At 39.6% G+C, this 22,402-nt stretch overlaps 1 protein-coding gene across 1 annotated transcript in view; it reads left to right on the top strand.

The window, feature by feature from the left end:
• The first annotated feature begins 339 nt into the window (after positions 1 to 339).
• LOC149219940 (histone deacetylase 8-like) overlaps positions 340 to 22,402 on the top strand; it is a 184,445-nt gene continuing 162,382 nt past the window's right edge. The window contains exon 1 of the mRNA XM_089384569.1: positions 340 to 819. Within this exon, the coding sequence (XP_089240695.1) occupies positions 558 to 819 (262 nt within the window). The 5' untranslated portion in view covers positions 340 to 557. The remainder of the gene's footprint in view (positions 820 to 22,402) is intronic.

Genomic DNA, 22,402 nt, shown 5'->3' with positions numbered 1-22,402 from the left:
TATATATATATATATATATTTTTTTTAACCTACTTAAAATTTTATATTATTTTTGATGTCATTACACGGAAGCGCCTAACCAGCCATAAATAGGGTATTCAATGCGCCGGGATGACCGAGACATAACCCGTTAACACGCGAATTCGGAAACTTACCACTTAAAAAAAGCAATTCGCGTGTTAGCCAGCTATGTCCCGTGCATCTCCCGACGCATTGAATACCCTATATATAGCTGGTTAGGCGCTGCCGTCATTACACTAGTTTAAAATTGTTTTTATCGCTAACTTCGGAGTTACATTCGAGTTTTGTCGTGTTACATTGCTCCCTTCGGTTACGACATTATCCCTTCGATTTTGACTCCCTAACATCGCTGGTCCGATCGTTGATAGTCACCCCGCTTACGGTCTCACGGGTTGTTGCATGAACTGAGCTGCCTAACAATCGAAAATCGAACCCCAACATTTCAAGATCAAGACTCCCACATTCGCACCGGAATAAAACGTCTCCCATCCCCACCAGATTTCGTTACCTCAGAACAAATTAACGCCACAATCGCCATGGATTCTTCCAAGTCAGAAGAAGCAAACATTTTGCATGTGTTTTGGCACGAAGGAATGCTCAATCATGATTTAGGCACAGGGGTATTTGACACATTGGAGGATCCAGGCTTCCTGGAGGTGCTGGAAAAACATCCTGAGAATGCAGATAGAGTCAGAAACATGCTCTCAATTCTCAGAAAGGGACCCATTGCTCCCTACATCGAATGGCACACTGGCAGGGCTGCATATCTCTCAGAACTGTACTCCTTTCACAGACCAGGCACACCCATATTCTCCATCCTGAATTTTATTAAATGCTTGTAGAGCAGAGGTATTAGAATTCGTTTCAACAAATACAGCGATACAGAGGAAAATAGACTTACCTATCTCTCTAGTAGTACATGCCATTCAGGTTATTTGTTTTTGGGCTTATGTTTCTGTGAAGAAGAAAAAGTGCTTTAGAATAAATATTGCAGACCAAGTTACTAAAACTGCTTACCCGTCCTTGTTAAGTTCTTATTATGTAGTCAACTATTGTTTTGAACATAATGCAAATTTAATTGTAAACTGACATATAACGTTTCATCATCTGAAATAGATCACTGTATAGTTTGTCATTGGTGGAAAAGTTGGAGCTATTACCGTGTATGACTTGTTGCCGCAAAACGGGGCAGGTCCAATGAAAGGCTTCACAGGGTGAGGTGTCAGACCCTATGGCAACAATAAGGAAGGATTGCCACTGTCACCTCAGCTACCTTACCTACCTTTATCCTGCTGTTTAGTGGGATTTCAATCACAAGGGAGACTTCCCTATACTATCTACAAGGTATTATAATACTAGGGCTCAAGGTGACTTATTTTGAAACTCTAATGATAGATAGAGGGCTTGGCAAGGCCAAAGATGAACAAGATATTCAAAACTAGGATTGAATCTCTTTGAGGTTAGACCAATGACAAGGCTGCTATAAGTTAGGGTTTGAATGATATTCAATGTTAGGGCATGCAATGGCACATACCAGCCTAAGAAAAACCCTACAAATGATATTCCAGAAAAAAGGGGCAAGGGTTTCTAATAGAGGCTAGGGTTGATTCAAGCAAACAGGTTTTAGGGCTGTGATATGTGTATAAACAACAATAAATGGAGGTGATCTTAGCCCTTCTAGGGCATGCAAGACAAATTATAAATCTAGATTTTACTTTTAGAAGGTTTATATAAAATGACCTACAATTAGACCCACTTTCCAACAATAAAACAACACTTTACACAAATTTGCACCTAAAACCCTAATGGCTGCCCTAGTCATCTAAGAGAGAGAAGGTTTAAGAAAATTTTATTTATTTTTGAGTTGAAAATTGTATAAACTTTATCTTACAAGGGAAAATGGAGTCTTAGTGGACCAAAATACCAAGTGTTGATTTTCTAGTGCTAATTAGACAAGCACAATTTTCTACGAATGATAATCACTTTCAATGATATATGATATTACTTTAGCACATCCTAGAATATCATTGTAGGAATTTATAGGGTAAGTTCCTCAGATAGAACACCAAAGGACACTGCTCACAAACAGATCACAGATCAATACACCAGTATTGTTGACGTGGTTAAAACCCTCAAAGAGGGAAACAGTCCACGACCTGAGCCAATGCGGCCACTTCAGGCAATTTATTAATAAAAGAATGAAAATTTACATAAGCTTCTCTCATGAACGGTTACACTACAAATGATCCTCCATGCTCTTTAAATAGAGATCATGGACCAATCGGGTGTTAAGCCACGGATCAAGTGTCGGTAATACTGAGGAGAGAATGAACGGTCAGATCACTACATATCGTGACCGTCGGATTGTAAGTTACAAAAGTACATAGTAAAGAAACACACTTTATCTAACTCTACACTAGACCAAGTTATACTTAACTATTTCCTATGTGTCAGAATATCCTAACATCCCCCTTTAAGAACAACTTGGGATAGGATTGAAGGATGTACAAATATGACACAATAGCAGAAGGAAGGAGGCATTAGACCATATCCCCCCTTAGTGACAACTTCTTGAACTCCAATCATAAATCGAAGTTTAGTAAACTTCGCCTCTGTGAGAGCCTTTGTAAAGATGTCTGCAACTTGATCATCTGTTGAACAATATTGCACTTCAAGAACATGGTCGTGAATGAGCTTTCTGATCAAGTGCATGTGCAGTTCAATGTGTTTGCTGCGCTGATGTTGGACTGGATCTTTGCATAGTTGAATGGCACTTTGATTATCACACCAAAGTGTAGTCGGATGCTGCTGCTGAAAGCCAAACTCTGACAGGATTTGATGAAGCCACAGGGCTTCTTTACTAGCTTCTACGACACCACGATACTCTACTTCTGTTGAAGAAAGAGAAATGGCACTTTGTTTCTTGCAAGCCCATGTAATAGGTCCTGAACCAAGAGTGAACACATAACCTGCAGTGGACTTCCGATCATTAGGGTCACTAGTCCAATCAGAATTAGTGAAACCAACCAATAAAGCAGATGCTTCTGCGCTGTAATGAATCCCAAACTGAATTGTACCTCAAACATAACGAAGTATTCTTTTAGCTGCTTTCCAATGACTTTCATGTGGGTTTTGCATAAACTAAGCAATAAGGCCAAAACAAAGGAAAGGTCAGGACAAGTATGGGTCAGATACAAAAGTTTTCTTACAAGTTGACGGTATAAGGTAGCATCAACTTTAGGGGAAGTACAAGTGACTGAAAGTTTGGCTCCAGACTGAAAGGGAGAAGGGGCTGACTTATAGTCTTCCATGTGAAAATGGTGTAGGAGATCACAGACATACTTGGACTGGGAAAGGGAAATACCAACCCTGGATTGCAAGACTTGAAGACCAAGAAAATAATGCAAGTGTCCTAAGTCTATCATTTCAAACTTCTTTTTAAGGCTCGACTTCACATGGTTTATAAGGTTGGGATCACTACCAGTAAGGATAAGATCATCAACATAAAGAAAAAGAATGATAAGAGACTTTCCCACTTTCTTGGTGTAGACAGTATTGTCAGAATGACACCTAGAAAAGCCATTTTCTTAAAGAAAACTATCCATTTTGGCATACCAAGCCCGAGGGGCTTGATTGAGACCATAAAGGGATTTCTTAAGCTGACATACAAGGCTGGAGTCTGTTTGTATAAATCCAGTAGGTTGTTTCATATAGATTTCTTCATACAAGTCCCCATGCAAGAAGGTAGATTTAACATCCATCTGATGGACTTCCCATTTGAAAGAGGCAACAAGGGAAAGAACAAGGCGAATAGAGTTCATTTTAGCAACAGGGGAGAAGGTTTCAGTATAATCAGTGCCTTCAACTTATGAAAAACCCTTAGCAACAAGACGAGCTTTATGTTTATCAACTTTTCCATCTGGTCCATACTTGGTTCTGTAAACCCATTTGCATCTAACAAGTTTTCGTCCCTTTGGAAGAGGAACAAGATCCCATGTATCATTTTCCAATAATGAACGATATTCTTCATTCATAGCTGCATCCCAATTTGGATGGCCTGAAGCTTTTGCAAAGGTGTCAGGATCATAATTTGTTGAAGCTTGAGCCAGTAAAGAAGAGGCTCTATCGAACTGAGAACATGTACGTCGCTGATCTGTAGGATCACCGGCAAGAGCACCTGTTGCATCCCGAGTAGCACGGACCCATTTTGGAAGCTGAGGAGCTGAAGGAGGATCCTGAGAAGGTGGGGGAGAATTGTCATCCTCGCTGTCATCATCTGAAGAAGAAATATTTTCAGAAGTAGAAGGGATAGGGAGAGGTGGCACATCTGTCGAACTAGAATCATAGGCCGATATATTTTCAGCAAACTTTACATCTCTTCTAGTGATAATATTTTTGGATTTAAGTGGAATAAGTATATATCCTTTGACATCTTCAAAATATCCAACAAAAATACATTTTTCACTCTTAGGTTCTAAAGCTTTATGTTTCTCATATGGAATATGGGCCCATGTTTCACTTCTAAAAACACGAAAGTGACTTACATCTGGTTTAATTGAGCTCCATGCTTCTTCTGGAGTGATATTCCTTAAAACCTTAGTAGGAGTGCGATTTACTATGTAATTTGTACAATTAATTGCTTCTGCTAAAAAATTAAGACTAAGTCCTTTAGATTGAGGCATACAATTATCCATTTCCTTTAAGGTATGATTCTTCCTTTCAGCTACACCATTTTGTTGTGGAGTATATGGAACAATATGTTGCATTTGAATTCCATTCTTAGTGCAAAAGTTGATGAATTTGTTGTTAACATATTCTCCGCCATTATCAGATCTTAGCTTAAGAATTTGATGTCCAGATTGTTTTTCAACAAAGGCCTTAAAGGCCAAGAACATGTTAAATACTTCACTCTTGAGTTTTAAGAAGTATACCCAAGTGAGTTTGGAGAAATCATCAATGAAAGTTAAGAAATACTTGTAGCCAGAGAATGAAACCACTGGAAGTGGACCACATAAATCACTATGCACAGGCTATAAAGGGGCTGAGGCCTGCCAAGAGGCATGTTTTTCAAAACTATCCCGATGATGTTTTACGAGTACACATCCGGAACAAACACCATTTCTGCAAGATACCATTGGAAGACCTGTCACCATATTTTCTTTACATAGATTCTGAAGGGAGCGATAGTTTAAGTGACCAAATCGCTCATGCCAAAGTTTGCTCACTTCATCATTATGAGCAACAAATACCGAGGGAATATTTGATGACCCAAAGTTGTTAAACTTATACAACCTTGGAGAATCATCAGCAATGCCAGTAGCTAAAATCTATCTAGGATCTCTTAGGTCCTTAATTACAACATCATGAGGTGAAAATTCAATGATTTTACCTTCACCTGAATGAGTTATCTGATATACAAATAGAAGGTTCCAGGATAAGGTTGGAACACATAATACATCATTAAATTGACCATTGTCTAGATGAACAGTTCTAGTCCCTACAACACTAAGAGATCTATCGTCACCAACATATATATTTTTGGTGTTACAATCATTTAAAGAAGAAAACATGGCTTGGTTTTTGGCCATGTGATAAGAAGTTCTAGAATCAATGAGCCACTCATGAGAATGAGAAGAAGAAGATACATTTAGTGCATATCCAGTCCGATATGCTTGACAACCACATGCAGAAAGTGCTATTCCTGAAGATGAAGTTGAAGTTGTCGAGTGCTCCAAATGGATGTTATGCTTCTTCATTGCTGCTTCCAAGGCTTCCATTTTCTTAAAGCATTTGGATTCTAAGTGGCCATCTCGATTACAAAAGTGGCAATGTCTATCAGTCTTCTTCCCTTTGTTTTTATTTGCCTTATCATTTTGTTGAAATGATTTTTCATTTTGAGACTGAAATGGCTTAGGACCCTTGTTTGGTTTGGGACCATTCTTTTAGGATACGGCTTCTTAGGATTCTTTGAATTTGGTTGCTGCTGGGCAGCTAAGGCTTTCTTAGAAGAGTTTCCAAGATTACGAAGACCAAGATGTAAGAGTTTCTCTTGTTCTCTTATTAAAGAATCACAAAAGGCATCAAAGGAAGGGGACTTGTAGTCTTGTCCTTGAGAAATGAAGGCTTCTCTTGTAGAATGGAAGGTCGAAACAAACACAGAGTAGGCTGGTCTCAACTTAGTAAGAATGGAATAGATAAGGTTACCATCTTCTTTCTTAACTTTAACACCTTCCAAGAGAAGTCTAAGGGTCTTGAACTTGGACAAAAAATCTTCAATGGAAGAAAAATTATTGGGGTCCAATGTAAGCAACTCATTTTCGAGTTGATGGGCTCTAAGTTCATTTTTAATTCCAAAAACTTTAGTGATCCGTTTCATTGTTTCATTAGGAGTATCAAGTTCTGTGATATGGAATCTAAGGTCTGGAGAAATAGACATCCCTATCAACCCACGTGCTTGATCTTGCGTATTTTCCCATTTGGCTGCCTTATCTTCATCTTTCGGTTTGGTTTCTTGGCCTGAGGTTATTCTGTAAAGACCTTTACTTCTAAGTAAATCCACAATGTAGGACCACCATTGGAAGTAGTTGGTGCTGCCAAGAATAACTTGGCATGGAATTTCCATTTTAACAGAAACTGAAGCTATAGATGCTGAAACTAAGTGTTCCAATGGAAAGATCTCGAAAAATTAGGATGATTAAAAAAAAAGGGCTCTGAAAACGGCTTCCGGATGAAGAAGTTATGGTTTTTTGAAGAAAAGTTGTTGAAGATGCTGACGAAGTGCGGGAATGTGCGGAAATGAATGATAATGTTATAAAAAAAGTCCGCCCCCTTTCCAAACTTAATTTAATTAGCTCAACAAAAGGAAAGACTTGAACTCAAGACCTCTATTCTCATAAAGTAGCTTTGGACCAAGTGAGCTAGATTAAAAGGTTAGTAGGAAAAAAGGAAAGGGTTTTTTTTTTTAAGTCACTGAAGCTTTGGGGGTGCATGCTTATTTGAGAAAGCTCTTTTTTTCCTACAAAACAAAAAACACAAAACCCAACACCAACATACAAAAAAAAAAAACCTTACGGCTTGAAGTTAGCTTTAGTCGGAAACTAAATATTTTCCTCAATGTTTCTGATTTTCCGAGATCACACTAAGGCGCGGCGGAAAAGAGCATACACATGAGAAAAATCCTTCATTTCTGTTTCTAATTTGCCTAGATCGCACAGAGTCGCAGGGCAAAGAGCATATGCAGAAATGAAAGGTATAGATCCGGTAATAGAAAAAACAAAGAGCTAAATAAACCGAAATAAACAAAGAGAAAATAACTAAAAACTGCAAATAAACACTGTATACCTCCAGATCTTAAAAATGACGTAGCTAGGGCTACCGGAAACCTTTTCGCGTCAAACGAAAGGGGTTCCTCACTGGAACAGATGCTCCTAACACAATAGAGCAGTCCTCTTGGCCTGAAAGCAGTCAGTAACAGTAGATCTAGGAAACGACAGTCGGATGCAGTTCTACCGGCTTCAGATTTGGATCACCAACGGATGCGGCCCTCAAATAGCTCTGATACCATGTAGGAATTTACATGGTATCAGTAATAGAAATTCCTACATGGTATCATTAAGCAATTACACTAAAAAAATTGAACTATAAATGCAATAGAAACGATAAAGATCACAGTGGAATAGCCATGCATAGTAGACACCAAAATTTTGCCTTGGGAAACCCAAACTTGGGAGAAAACCCAACAATATTTTCTAGGAGAAATTGTTTAGTTCAAAAAAAGTACAACTTGGTATTTACAAGTCAAATTTGGTCAACCCAAACCAAAAATACAACACTGGTCAAACAAGACGAAATTATGCCTTTTGCAGCAGCGAATCAATTCAGCCAAACGACCCATAAATACTTAGTCAAACTGTCAAACAATGCGGCTTACACGTGTGAGGTCAAACTCGGTCAACCACAGGTCAATCAGATCGTAGAGCAGCTCGGTCAATGCAAGTCATACAAACCTCAAAAACTCTGTCAATGTGGGACAAAATAGATCTCAGAAAGTCTTGGTCAACGCTGGTCAAATGATGGTCAAACTTCGACTATCTCAGAAAATTCAGCTACTTAGAAACTTCTGCTTCTTCCTCAAATTGTTTCCCATGTTGTAGAGAGAAAATGTATGTGTGATGAGTGAGTGAGAAAATGAGAAGTTCAAGTTTCCTTTTTTATAATGATTTTAGGGTGCCCAAGTGGCATGTCTCTTTGCTGAGCCGACTTGTATCTTTGGGACTGACTTGAGCAAGTTAAATTTAATTTTTCTTTCTTTTATTTTTCTTTCTTGAGCTGACTTGTGTGGCTGTGGAATACCTCCCACAACTACCCAAAAAAAAATCAACATTCCCTCTTAGCTAGGGAGGTATTCACCTTGACTTCCTCAAATATCTACTTCGCTGAAAATTTCTCCATCCCAAGAAAAGATTGAATGAGCCTGCTATGTTAATGTATCCATCCACTTCATGTTCTATTCTAGAAACATGTGGAAAGCTAAGTCACAAGACACATCCCTTAGGGTCTTTGTTGAAAAAACAAATTGTAATGTAATTTAACACTTAATTCCTCTTCTTGATAATTACTTGTGAAAATTAGATGTCTTCTTATTACTTCTTATGTCTTCTTGATCAAGCAATTATACATTTGTTCAATCATTCAAAAAAATAGAGATCACAATGAGACACCAAAAATTAGGCCAACAACAAGGGCAAAACCCACAAGGGGAAAACCCAACAATCATTTCCTTATAGAATTAGATCAAAATGAGAAATATCCAATCCAAGACCAATACCAAACTGCCACCAAGATACCAAGTCAAACCCTCCTTCAAGTCACCTCCAAAACTCAAAGTCAATGCTAGTAAGATCTGCTCCAATATTGGTCAATCTTAGAAAATTTCAGTCCTGCAACTAGAGCCTATATTCAACTTGCAATAACTCAGAAAATTAGGCCTCTTCCACAGAAAATAGTCCACACTTGCGAGTTGTAGTAGAGTCAAAACCTCAGTCAACATGGGAATATTCTTCTTGTCTTTGACTTGTCTTCTCTCTCCTCTAACTCGACTTCTTCCTTCTTTGCTAGGTGCAAAAGATACTTCTTGTTGTAATGAATGAATGAGTTCCAAGTAGGTCGAATAGGTCTCCAATATATAGCTGTCCAGGAGGGTCGAATAGGTGCCACTAGGAGGGCTAGGCTGACTTGTCCAAGGAGGGCATACTTGGTCAACTTGTGGGCTTATGACTCATAATAAAAAAATTCAAATTCTTTTTCTTTTAAATGTCCAAATGAGACATAAAATAAATAACTTTTCTTTTGACTCAAAAAAAAATTCTTTTGACTCTAGCATGAAGAACATGCTTGACAAAAACATAATAAATACAATAATGATAAATATATATTATGAAGACCAAACCTAGTTACAAACTTCAACACTTCCTCTTAACTAGGGAGGTATTCATAATGACTCATCTAGATATTCTCAAGTTGAAATATTATATAAGAAATGATCCAGATTGATAAGTATCGTTGTAAACATCATCATGACCAGCATTGTCAAATTACCAAGGCCTTGACAAGTAAGCTCTATCTCTCCACTAGATCAGAGCACAATGCTGGGAGGCATTCAATAGGACACCACACAACTGCCTCTCTAAGGCACATACTCCACCTAGGTTGCTCAGAGTATGTCCTCCATAGGACCATTTCCTAATTCGATGTCACAATACTTGACACAAGGAAATGTCAGTCCATGGGACCATTCTTAAATTGGGTCATTGTACTTGACTTAGGGTGTTAATCCTAATCGGCCACAGTACATGACATAAGAATGTCAGTCCATGATGCTTATCCAATCTACCATTCTCCCTATTCGGGTCCATGTACTTGACTTAAGGTGTTTGGCCTGCCAATTTTTCTTAAGGCTATATTGTTCTTTGCTTTAGATAATTGCATTTCATCATTTTACTTATTTAATTCACCTCACAACATTATAACATCATTATATCATATGCAATTATGTAGAAAGAACAATATCATCAACAATGCAACAAAACATAAAAGAATAATAGATGAAAATCATTCACACATAGAGACGCTAGGATTGGTCAGAGATGTCGCTTTTTTTGGCACCTGTAGCACAAGTGCTTCAGGAGACATAGAAAGCTTCTTAGAGACAGCCTCTGGGTTGATTGTAGACTAGTGCCTAGGACATCTTAAATAGAGGAGTGCATTTGGAAGATTATCAATGGGGCTTTCTGCTGCACTCCAATTGTCACGTAGTTCAAAGGATAATAAAGGGGGCTTGGTTCAATAGGCCTTCATTAAGGTAAAATCAAGCCAATACATGGATCCAAATGTTCAGGGGGTAAATCGGGCCAACCTCAAAGAGAAATGTCTGGTTTCGGTGGCCAACACACAACAACAGGCAGCTTAATATTGATGTTGCAGTAAAGTAAAGAGGAGGAAAGGGAGGAGGGAAATCGGTGCGTAGGGCTGACTGCAATGCAGAATCCTAAGCCACGATGTTCCAACGGAAAATATGGAAGAGGGAGGAGATGAAAGAGCAGAAAGAGTGGAGTGCTAGTCAAGGTTTCATGCCATATACCTCATGGGCGCATTTGTCACTAAAAGCATAAGTAAATCTGTGCACATTACAGATACTTAAGTAAATCTGTAGCTAACACAAGTAGTGTCGCTACTTAGTAACAAATATACAATTATGAACACGGGTGAAACATGTGGCTCCATTACACTATTTCAGAGAAAGAAAAACATATATGAAATGAGATTTACAATGGGGAAAACATACTGCGCATTGCCATGATTGGAATCACCAAAGAGTTTCATTAATCTTCAAAATGAGTCCCATTCACTAGTCCATTTACATTCAACAATCTACAACTCAAGTTCCTCATGAACAAGCATTTAGAACCAAAATGGAACCAAAGAATTTGGACCACTCGGGTGCAGAATTCCGGAACCTCTATTAAGTGTTTCTCCCCCTTATTTATACATAAAAAGGGGGGCTTTGAATCAACATTTACAAAATATCTCAGCCCAGGGCTAACTGTCAGATTGACTAGCTGTCTAGGCCTGCGATAGCTCTGCTGCCCAAACTGATTTCCTCGGATTTGATTCCGTTCTTGGAAATATAGAATCTACAGAATAAAAGAAATTACAGAAAAATAGAAAAAGGAAACTGAATGATGATGGAGGAAAATGTCGTCCCGTGGTTCCTGTGAAGGCCCCTGATCAGACCACATCTTTGCCACAATATGTCCCTCCTATTGCTCGGCCGGTTTCTGTCGCTTTTGTCTTAACTGCTTGAATCGCTTGTTTTCCAAAGCTGGGAGTGGATCGACTGTGAGTTGCCTGTTACAGAGTAGAAGTGGAGAATGTCTTGGCAGTCCTTCGCTGTGTATCTGAGTGGAGCCCCATGCTGAGCCATTAAGTCCTCTTGAGTCCCATGCCTCCATTTACTGTCTGAAGACGTGCAGCGAAGTAGTCGAATTCATTTCTACGGCCCGTGTAGTCCTTGGTTTCTTGTTGCATGGGCTTCTACAGGATTAGCCCATATCAGTTTGCAACTGCTCCATGCCTCTATTCAAAGTCTTAGTTGTCGACCCATCCGCCTTTAAAACTCTGTACCATGATATCGGAATGTTGCCGTATCGGGACTTTTATTCTAGAGGACGCTACCAACAACGAGTTTTGATGCTCCTTGGCCCCCTTTGATTTAGCCCCTTTCAGTATTTCTTCATCATAGGACTGAGGGCTATGACCTGGGGCTCGACCTCAAGGCGCTAGGGCCTTTAGACTCCTGTCTGGGGGCCTTTTTCCCTTTATAAGTGCTTTGCGCCTGGTTTCCTTAAGTCTTCACGACCGTGCGCCCTTTATCAGAGCTCCTTTACTCGGCGGATCGCAATCGGGGCTTCCAGTCGGGACTTTTACATTGGAGTCGCAACATGTTTGCGACCTCCGATTGCGATAGCCCTTTAGCGCTCGGCCCTTGGTTCCTTGACCCTTTATGTGATTGCGGGCCAGCCCCCTTATCGGAGCCCCTTTATCAAAGGTTTGCAATTGACGATTCCTTTTGATGCACAACACACCACAACCGTCGATTGTCGATCACCGTTCATGCTTAGCCCCTGGTTCTTTTAGCTCTTTATGTGATTGTAGGCCAAACTTTGTATCAGAGCCCCTTTATTGCACTTTCCCATGTGCGCACTACATTACAAAGTGCCGATAAGACTTGACCTCCGATTTGCGATTTGCAATGTGACATCATCACTACCACATGGCACCTCCTGAGTGGCAACACGTGTCACCTGGATATGCCCTCTTTGGACCTTTGAAAATGCCCGATCTGCATGGCATGTGTCCTCCATACTGCCACGTCATGTTGACATCAGCGCCACCTTGTCTTTACCGGATCCAATAATATTCTGCCACGTGGCCTCCTCGAGGAGAGAGAAAAAGGCCCGCCTGCCCCTGGTTTTGCCTTGATTTCCTATGTTAAATGTTTTCAGCCCTTTCCTGGTGATTTACGCTTATCAGAATTTTTTTCACGCAGTTCCTTCATAATGATCACTTTAAGATCGTCCACTATTGATTGTCGACATGTCTTGCGCTGCTGCGATCACCGATCATTGATTCACCCCTGGACCTCCGATTTATCGCAACTTTAATGCGTGATGCGCCGAAAAGCCATGATGTTCTAAGCGCGATCACTGACCGCTGATTGCCATGGACCCCCTGATCGTTGATATACCATGCGCCAATATGCCTGATCGTTGCCTTGGACCTCTGATCTCCGATATTGGCGATCGCTGATCGTTGGAACCTCCGATATACCATGTTGCCTGATCCTCCAATATGCTCTTTTTCCTCCTTTCAAAGGTGACAAAACCCCCATCTTTAACAGGCCATATCTTTTGATCCGGGGTCCATTTGAGGAGTTCCATATACTGTTAGAAAGCTCGTTCTGAGCACTATGCAATGGAGGGGGTCCAATTTGGCTTTGAGTGATTCTACGGTTTGGGAGATGGCTGCAAAACTTTCTGCTCTTTTGTACCCTTTGGGCAACTGAAAACACATTTTGTAGTGAGTGACAATAGGAGACCAGGGCAAAACCCCACAAGGGGGAAAACCCTTTCAAATTCTTCTTCTTATTAGATTGTCATAAAATGTCCAGCAAAGAGAGAGAGCAATGATCCATATCTTCAACCACAAAACTATCCAACAAAATCAACTAAACAACATCCTAGAGATGAACCCAACAATGCTAATAATTGAAACCCTGATTCAGAACCCTGTGGTTAGCTGTCAATATTTGCGGTCAACTGTCGAACTCTGCAGTCAACTGATGAAATGAAACCCTAGTTTCCAGTTGCACGGACAGAGAGATATGCGTGCGTCTGAAGCGTTCCAACCATATGAAAAGGCCTGCATGCGTGCGACTGTAGCTGAAAATATCTTGTGACATCCCTGTGGTTGTGAACCAAAAACCCTAATCACATGTGTGAGCTTCAGACTCTGCAATTTCGGACCTATGCGAATGAACTTCTGTGAACCAACTTCAGATCTGTGTGAGCCAAACCAAAAAAAGTAGAATGATTGATGATCTCCAAATGAGGGTCACTTGACTTGTATTTATAGCCATCAAGGGTGACCAATTTTCTTTTTGGGCCGACCTGTCCTTTTTGTGCACACGAGGGTTTCCATATTAAAATATATTTTTCCTTAACCAAATTAAATTCTTCCAAGGGCTAGTAGGGGTCTTCCTTGATGAGGAAGATTGTCCAAAGGAGGGAATTTGTCCATGAGCTGCCAAAATTAACAAGTCCTAGTCACAGTACATGACATAGGGAGAAACAAGGTGTCCATCCTCACTCCCTCTCAATTTGGGAGGAGTTATCCACAAGTCCAAGCTTGTCTTGAAAATGCTCATGCGTTCCCTTAGGAAGATACTTCATCAAAACATCAACTACCTGTTTGCTAGTGGAGATATACTGTAGCTTCACGACTCCATCTTGCACCATGTTTCAGATATAATGTTATTTAATCATAATGTGCTTTGACCTCGCATGAAAGATCAGGTTCTCTCACTGACAACTTTATACAGCTTTGATTATCACAAAATATTATGGTTGAATCCAACACACCTTCAAACAAAGCAACAAGTAATTTATAGAGCCAAATTGCTTCACGACTTATTTCACTAACTACCATATATTCAACTTCAACAATGCTTAGTGCAACAAAATCCTATTTTCTGCTAATCTAAGAAACCATAGTGAATCCCAAACAAAAACAACCACCAGTAGTACTTTTCCCATCATCAACATTGATGACCCAGTCATAATCAGTGTAACCTAATAATCGAAGCTTATTTCCTGCAACATATCTCAAACAATAATGTATGGTACCATGGAGATATCTCAAGATGTGCTTTGTTGCCACCCAATGGTCATGTCTGGGCTCCATCTGAAACTAGCTCAAAGTATTTATAGCAAAGCATATCTTTGGTCGGGTGTTCACTAAATACATCAGAGAACCAATCAACTGCCAGTATGATGATGGATCAACAAGATTTGAATCTGAACTTCTCAGCTTCTTCAAATTGGTTATCATTAGAGTTGCCATTGGCTTACAATCCATCATCCCAAATTTCTGTAGGATCTTGATCACATATTTTCCTTTACCAAGAAAGATTTCACCAGGTTTCTGCCAAACCTCAAGTCCCAAGTAATAGTGCATCAATCCAAGATCCTTCATGTCGAATTTTGCTGCTAGTTCCCTCTTACACTGAAGAATGAGATGCTCTACACCTGTCATTAATAAGTCATCCACATATAGCAATATGATCACTAGTTCATTCTTTACTACTTTGATGTGTAGATTCAGATCTGCAGTACTTTTGACGAAACCAAGCCTTATTAAATAGGCATCCATACGAGCATACCATGCTCTAGGAGCTTGTTTTAAACCATATAGAGCTTTCTTTAATCTGTAGACATGAGATTCCTTCCCATGGACCTCAAATCCTTGAGGTTGTTCTATATATACTTCATCAATTGTGCCATTAAGAAAAGTGGTCTTCATGTCCATTTGATGTATATTCCATCCCATAGAAGCTGCAATAGAAATAAGAGTTCTAATTGTTGTGTACTTGGCTGTAGGAGCAAAAGTTTCATCATAGTCAACTCCCTCTTATTGTGAGTGTTATCACTCACAATTTCAATAGGTTGTGATGGTGAAAACTCTAAGGTAACCTCCAACCACTTTAGGATTGGAAGTAAGCCCTTCCAATCTAGAGAGGGATCTCTCTTTGACTCTGCTACTCAAGTTCACTATAGTAATAGGTCATTCATATGTTTGGTGGCCAGATTGAATGTGAAAGGGTGACAAATTTGGTTGGAAAGAGAGAAAATAGACCATTGGGCATGGAGTCAAAAAGATATATCAATTTAAAATCTTCAAGTCTGGGTACATGAACATGTAAATATCAGAGGTAGGGGATACTATTCCATTAGACATTAAGCTTTGCAGGATGGTAGTTGAAACGGGGATCACAGTCCATTAAAACAGATAATCAAACAAATTCTGTTTAACTTTAGAAAGAATGGTGACACTTGAATGTAATGAAGATAGAGCTTGTAACATGAATTCTATCTCATAAACCTTCATTTTAAATACATACAAGAATAACATTTAATGGAAACAGAGAAGGAAAAAAAAAGCATTTAGAATACAGACTATGTAATATTATAACAAGAATCTCTAAAATTTGTCCAACTCCTTATGCTTGGAAGATGCTATTGATATTAAAAAAAATCTAAGTACAATACATCATGTTCGTTTTTACTCAAAATTCCCAACCCCTGGTTCATTTTCATAAACAAATTTATAGAAAATTACATTCTGATCAAGATTCAAAGATAATGGATCTCAAACCTCTTCATGTATTTTTAGCTTACTAAATCAAAAATCAAGGAGGAGATAATATTTGATCCCCAAGTCGAATTGATGATGTGGCTTTTCAACTGAATGCTGATTGGGCGTTTTTCTAAAAATAGAAAAAATTAATTCTGGCGAATTTATGAAAAATAGGCTCCAAAGATTCCTTTGTATCTCCTAAACCGTGATAGCTATGTAAAAACAGAAAGAGGTTTTTGTAAATAAGACCATTCCCAACAAAAACCTTAATCAGATTTGAAAAATTCATTTTCAGCTCCCCGGAAACAACGCCCAAAGTTAATGACTAAAACATGAAATCATTTAATATTTAAATTCTGAAAAATAGGCTGCATTGATTCCTTCATATCTGTAACAACCCATTAATAAAATTTTGGACCTTAAAATTTTATAAATATATATCTATGTATTAAAATTTATGAAGTATGTGGTTAAAACCTTATAATATGAATTTATAAATTATATTAATTAATTTTATATCATACATAATTTAAATATTATAAAATATACTTATATCATATATAGTTTAAACATTATGAAATATACTTTACATCATATAGTATTTAAATGTTATAATATATATATACCTTAAAGCTTTATAGCATGTATAATATAAACGTTATACATTATGTTATTAAAACTTTATAAACATCATGATGAAAGTTATAAAGGTATCAGTTTAAAAACGTATAACGTATGCTGAAGTGTGATATTCATAAATGTCGGCTGCCCTAAAAATCACCTTATCCCAGCCATTAATAAAGTCGAGGAATCAACTGAACATTGATTGCTAAACGCAGAAGTCAGTGGAAAATATCCGAGAACCTTGAATGCAAGAAAGGCAGTGGCTGCAAGTGGGAGGGCGGCCACCGCCAGACCAGGGGTTAAATAGAAGGGTCTGAACCTGAAGAAAGGGGGGAAAAAACCAGAGAATTAAGGATTCATTAGCAAGAAACCAGGAGAAGTAACTTTGCAGTGGAAGAGTCTTGAGTGATCTGAGTTCTGGGCACGGAGGGACAGAGAGCCTCTGTGGAGAGCTTCTCTGGATTGAGCAACCAGGTTGCTCTGTCTGGTAGGGTGGTATTGGCCATCTCGAAATTGAATCAAATCAGTCAGCAGTTCAGGATTACCAGTTCAGCAGCGGAATCGGAAGTCAGCCAGCAGCTCAGGTAGGTGCAGATTACAATTTTATGCATTACTGTTTTCAAATTTCATATGAGTGTTTATCTGGTTACTGTAAATTCGAAATTAGGGCACTACACATGGTATCAGAGCGCAGTTTTAAACTCTGCGGCACCTTATTGGCCTACACCTGTAAAACACGCTCTTGAAATCTCAAATTCTTGCAATTTCTCATCACGGCCCTTACAAATCCGTATCTGGCATCGATTCTATCGTTTTCTGGCGGAATGAAAATTTCCTCGTCCTGTAATTCCCACGCATCGATTTCTCCCTTATCAACTGATATGGAGATACAATGATCAGATATGCCTCCTTTCTTTACGAGAAACTCAGCCTTCAGCTCCTATAGTTGATTGATATGACCAGCAGTTAGGATTATAACCTGAACTTCACCTCTATGGGGGTCCAGACAACAATAGTTTCTTAAACTCGGCCCAACAAGAATGACTTTCAGATATAACACGTCCAGCCAACATAGGAGGCTCACGGCTTTGTTTTGTCAAGGAAATCTGCTCCTCTACACCCGAAACTTGACCACCGCGTGTGTACACACCCTGAAACAAGTTTGGCACTGATTTCGACCTCTGCTCTGCTTCTAAAATCGAACCACAATCTGAGGATGAACTATGGCTTGACTGGAAATGAAACTCGTGCTACAGGATTCCAGAACTCGTCCCTTCTTTCTCCTTCAGATTCAACATTAATTATAATGAATTCAACCTGAAAAATGAGAGAGAGTAACTCGTCCTCTCTATGCCGACGCTACCATCGAAACAGGCTTCGGGAGATCGAACCTCCAAGACCACAATATCGTCGTCTAAATTCGAAGAGGAAGCGGCTATTACGGAAAGGAACAGGGGAGGGTGTCACCACGGCTCTTACATTTATGAATATGCTGTAGTGGTCATGACATCGGTCTTGAAATACCCTCGGGAGTGACGGATTGCTTCTTTTGGGATATTTCGGAAGTTCACGATCATCGATTGACCTTCACGATCATCGATTGACCCCGCCCTTTCCAGCAGCTGGATCCGTCCAGACTCATCGTCAAAAGTAGAATATAATAACACAAGCATTACAGGTTTTCCAAATTGGGGTTTATTGGGTATCTCCAATATCACTGTGTCTTACCGTGTGACTGTCTTCAGATTTATTTTGCCGTTGTGCATGCTAGGGTATAATACGCAGTTGGTTGGTGAACGTATTTGACGGTTACAATTTCAGTTTCTTTTATTGCTGCAAATTCACTAAATTAAGTTGCTAGGATATATAAAAGTGACATGGCGTCAGGCCCATCCGAACTCCGCAAAACCCAAAACTATAATGCCGCTGTCAGGGCAATAACCTTAGATCTATCCTTAGTGCTTTTCACAATCGATTCTCCAGTGGTTATCTATGTCTATTTTATATGCGTGGTAAATCTCTATATATTGACTTTCAGCTTTCTCTATTTTCCTTCAACATAATTGTATTTACATGTCTATAAATCTGGTCATCTATCCATGCCCCCTCCAAGACATAGAGGAGCCGTCTACATTAAATATCTGCTGACCTTCATGATGCGTGATGTTCGATATGATGTACTGTTGTGAATGTATTGAGCTAAATTTGAATTTCAATGAAAATAATTGAATAAACTGGTGTTTGTATAAGAATATGACTATGTTTATATTACTTACGTAAAGTTAATACCTCAATTTTAACCTACAGGAATGGATGGCTAGCCCTGCACTGTTTACAGTCAGACATAGGCATACCCATAAGTTCATAACACGTGTGTGTACATGCGTGTTTATTCTGTGCACACATATACAAATGTAGATGTTGAAGTTAATTCAGTGTTACAGAAGTATCTGTGTGCACTGTGAAAACAGATATAGTGTATAGGTGCAGTGATGATGTGCAGTCATGTAGCACTGCCATATATAAAGTACAAGGTAAGGATCATGTGATATAGACATGCCCAGTCATGATAATTATAATTTATACTTAATATTTCAGTAGGCAATATTATTTTAGTTACTAAGTTAGGAGTTAGAAATGCAAAACTCTGTTCATTATTGGAAAATCATAGTCCATAGCTGTAAAACTCTAACCAAGAGAAATAAACTATCCACAAATCATATCCTCTGCTCAAAGAAAGAAACAATGCACGCAAGCAAGCAGCTGTCCTCTGTTTAAAGGTTCACTGCCTGTGCTCTCCATCAGAGAGAAATACTGTTAACTCCTTAACTGCATGCCCTAGATTATTTGTTCTTTTCATGAAAGACAGTTAAACTTTTAAATAAATCTAAGCCTCCTCTTACAAGTCAGTTTCCATCACAGTTACACCACTGCTGCACCTTCACTGAAATCATCCCTGTTGCACCTTCATTGAGGTCACCATTGCTGTACCTTTATTGAGATCATAACAATGTGGTCTTTATGATAGCTACACCGAGATAAGGATCAGGACCTTGTCTTCATAAAAGAACAAGATCATGACTGCTATTTTCACCAAGATCTTGACTGTGTCTAGAATGCCAAAATGTATAACTGTGAGGTCACAATCATGCCGAGATTGTGACTGTGTAATGCTAAGAGTGCCATATACTTAAATAAATTAAGTTCAGCAATTAAATTGAGTATGCATAATGGTAGCCATTAAAAATTATATGTTATAATAGTGGTCCATGTTTTAATCCATAGCCAGCTCATATCACTCATTAGGCGTTTAAATAATAAAATATCAACTGTTGGGAAATAATATATATTGTAAATGTGCTATAAAAGTGCCTCAAATTCCTCTGCCCAGAGCAACTGTAGTGTTGGTCTGTGCAGGCATTAAAATCAGTGCTCACCTGTATAAGGGTGTGACATTCTGCCCTTAGGTTTTTGTCATGGCAGGAAACCATAAATTAGCACACTTCCATCACCCGAAGGAAGAACTACTTCTGAGTTGATTACTTCTGACTTTTGGAAATTCAATTAGCTAATTCATGCGCCAATCAGTGGAGGCACCAGCATGTTAGAACCAATAGCAAACTGCTTGCAATTTATTGCCAAGCTGTCAATGCTGGTAATCATACAAACTATAGATTTAATCCATACCCTTGTAATTTATTCGGGGTATGGATACAGATGACCCCCTTAAATGTTATAGTCAGGTTGAGGTATGACAGTTATGTTACCGATGTACATTGTAAACGAAAAGCTAACATTTTCGTTTTGGGGATGTCATTAGGTAAATAAACTTTGGATGTCTTACCTTAGGGACTAATAACCATACACTTCTGCATTATTCATTTTCATTTTTAGAAAACCCTGCATTAGGACAAGGAGGTCGCGTGGCCACCCTCCTTGACCTCGGTACCAGTAAGATCCGCCTAGCGGGTAAAAATAGCAAAACTATACCCGTTTTAAATGTGAAGTTGCAAGGAAATTGGTGTGTTAAAATTCGGTTATCCGCCTCATTTTTTTTTATATATATATATACATTTTATTTGTGTTCAGGGACCATTACTATGGTAAAGACGTATGAGCGACGACGACGTGACCAGGCAGCATCATCACCATTAATGCCGCCACCGTCGCCATCGCCATCCCCCTCACCCTCGTCACCGCCAAGGCAACCGTCAACATCAAACGCTCCAACGCCAGAGTTGACTGTGATAATGAACTCTTTGGAGGCCTTGTTAGAGACATTAAAGGAATCAACTAAGGCTAAAAACAAAGAGGAGTTTCAGCATGTAGCCACCAGTTCAGCGGAACCACATAATTTGGAGCCCAGAGGATCGAGAGAAGACATCTCTAGAGAGCTTCAGAAAATTAAACTCCCAGAGTTTTCGGGAGGTCGAGCTGGCGAACGCGCTGAGGCATGGTTGGAAGGGATGAACTGGTGCTTTAGGTTAAGAGAATATTCGCCTGCAGCAAAAACAAAAATTGCCGTGTTTCAACTAAAGGAAAGTGCCCTGATTTGGTGGGGAAACTTGGAAAAGCAGCTACACCTTACATCAGACAACGTTCCTTGGGATCTGTTTGAGGAAAGGTTCCGCGCGAAGTATTTACCTCCATATTTTCAACAGCAGCAAGCCAGAGCCTTTCATACACTAATTCAGGGAAGTAAAACGGTGGAAGAGTACGAAATAAGGTTTATGGAGCTGGTAAAATACATTCCCTACTTAGACTCTGATGAACGTCAAGCTGAACGCTTCATATTTGGGTTAAACCCTCGCATCAGAGCCTTGGTAAGTATGTGGAAACCATCATCTGTAGCCGAGGCAGTCGAATGTAGCCGTTATGCAGAAGAGCACCTTGGAATCAAAAAGGATATGGGGCCAGCAGGGCCTTTTCAATCTGGGTTTCCAGGGAAGGCTCCCCGGAACGTTTTCAGAGGAGGTAGCTCGAGGCCACCTTACGGTAACAGGTTTACCCCAAGTATGGGGACAAGAGTTCCCATGGCTGTAAACACTATAGCTGCAGAATCATCCAGCACCAGACCATGGGCATCGCGAGGGACTACCGGTAGAGGAAGGGGTGCGAGGGGAACCAACATGGGAGGACGCGGCTCGTTCTCTAGAAACTCACACCTTAATTCAAGAGGATCAGCGCAGCTCAATTGTTGGGGATGTGGGGGGCCGCATTTCCAGCGTAACTGCCCAGAAGCGTCATCGGACATATTGCAAAGCACTGGGAGGGAGCCGATATCAGCCAAGCGAAGTAATCATAGAATTCATGCAGTAGTCAACCACGACCAAGCAGCCCATCAATCCACTGTAGTGGAATCTTCAGGTATTATCAATGGTGTAAAACTCAAAATCTTATTTGATACTGGTGCCACAGATAGTTTCATTTCGTCATTTGCATTAAACAAATGTGGGCTGGCAGCTCGTAGACAAAATGATTTCCACCAAGTGGAAATGGCCTCAGGAGAACTCCAAACCGTGGGCTTGAGTGTGGATCAATGCAAAATTGACCTAGGGGTCTGTTCGACTAAACTAAAAGTCTACGTCACCGCCCTAGGGACGTATGATCTTATCATACGTATGGATTGGCTGGAAGCTCACCAGGCGTGGGTAGATTGTTATGGAAAAAGGATTTTGGGCTTAAATGATGAGGGAGAAGTAATCCAAATTCAAGGAATCAAGAGAGAAATTTCTTTGCGCTACATTTCGGCAATGCAGGTGAAGCGTTGTTTAAGAAAGGGTTG

The sequence above is a fragment of the Pinus tabuliformis genome, chromosome Q (assembly GCF_031772625.1).
Source record: "Pinus tabuliformis cultivar Carrire ecotype Pingquan chromosome Q, CPIR1, whole genome shotgun sequence".
NCBI classification, from domain to species: domain Eukaryota; kingdom Viridiplantae; phylum Streptophyta; class Pinopsida; order Pinales; family Pinaceae; genus Pinus; species Pinus tabuliformis.
Note: the sequence above shows the minus strand (reverse complement) of the source record. Positions and strands in the feature narration are given on the sequence as shown.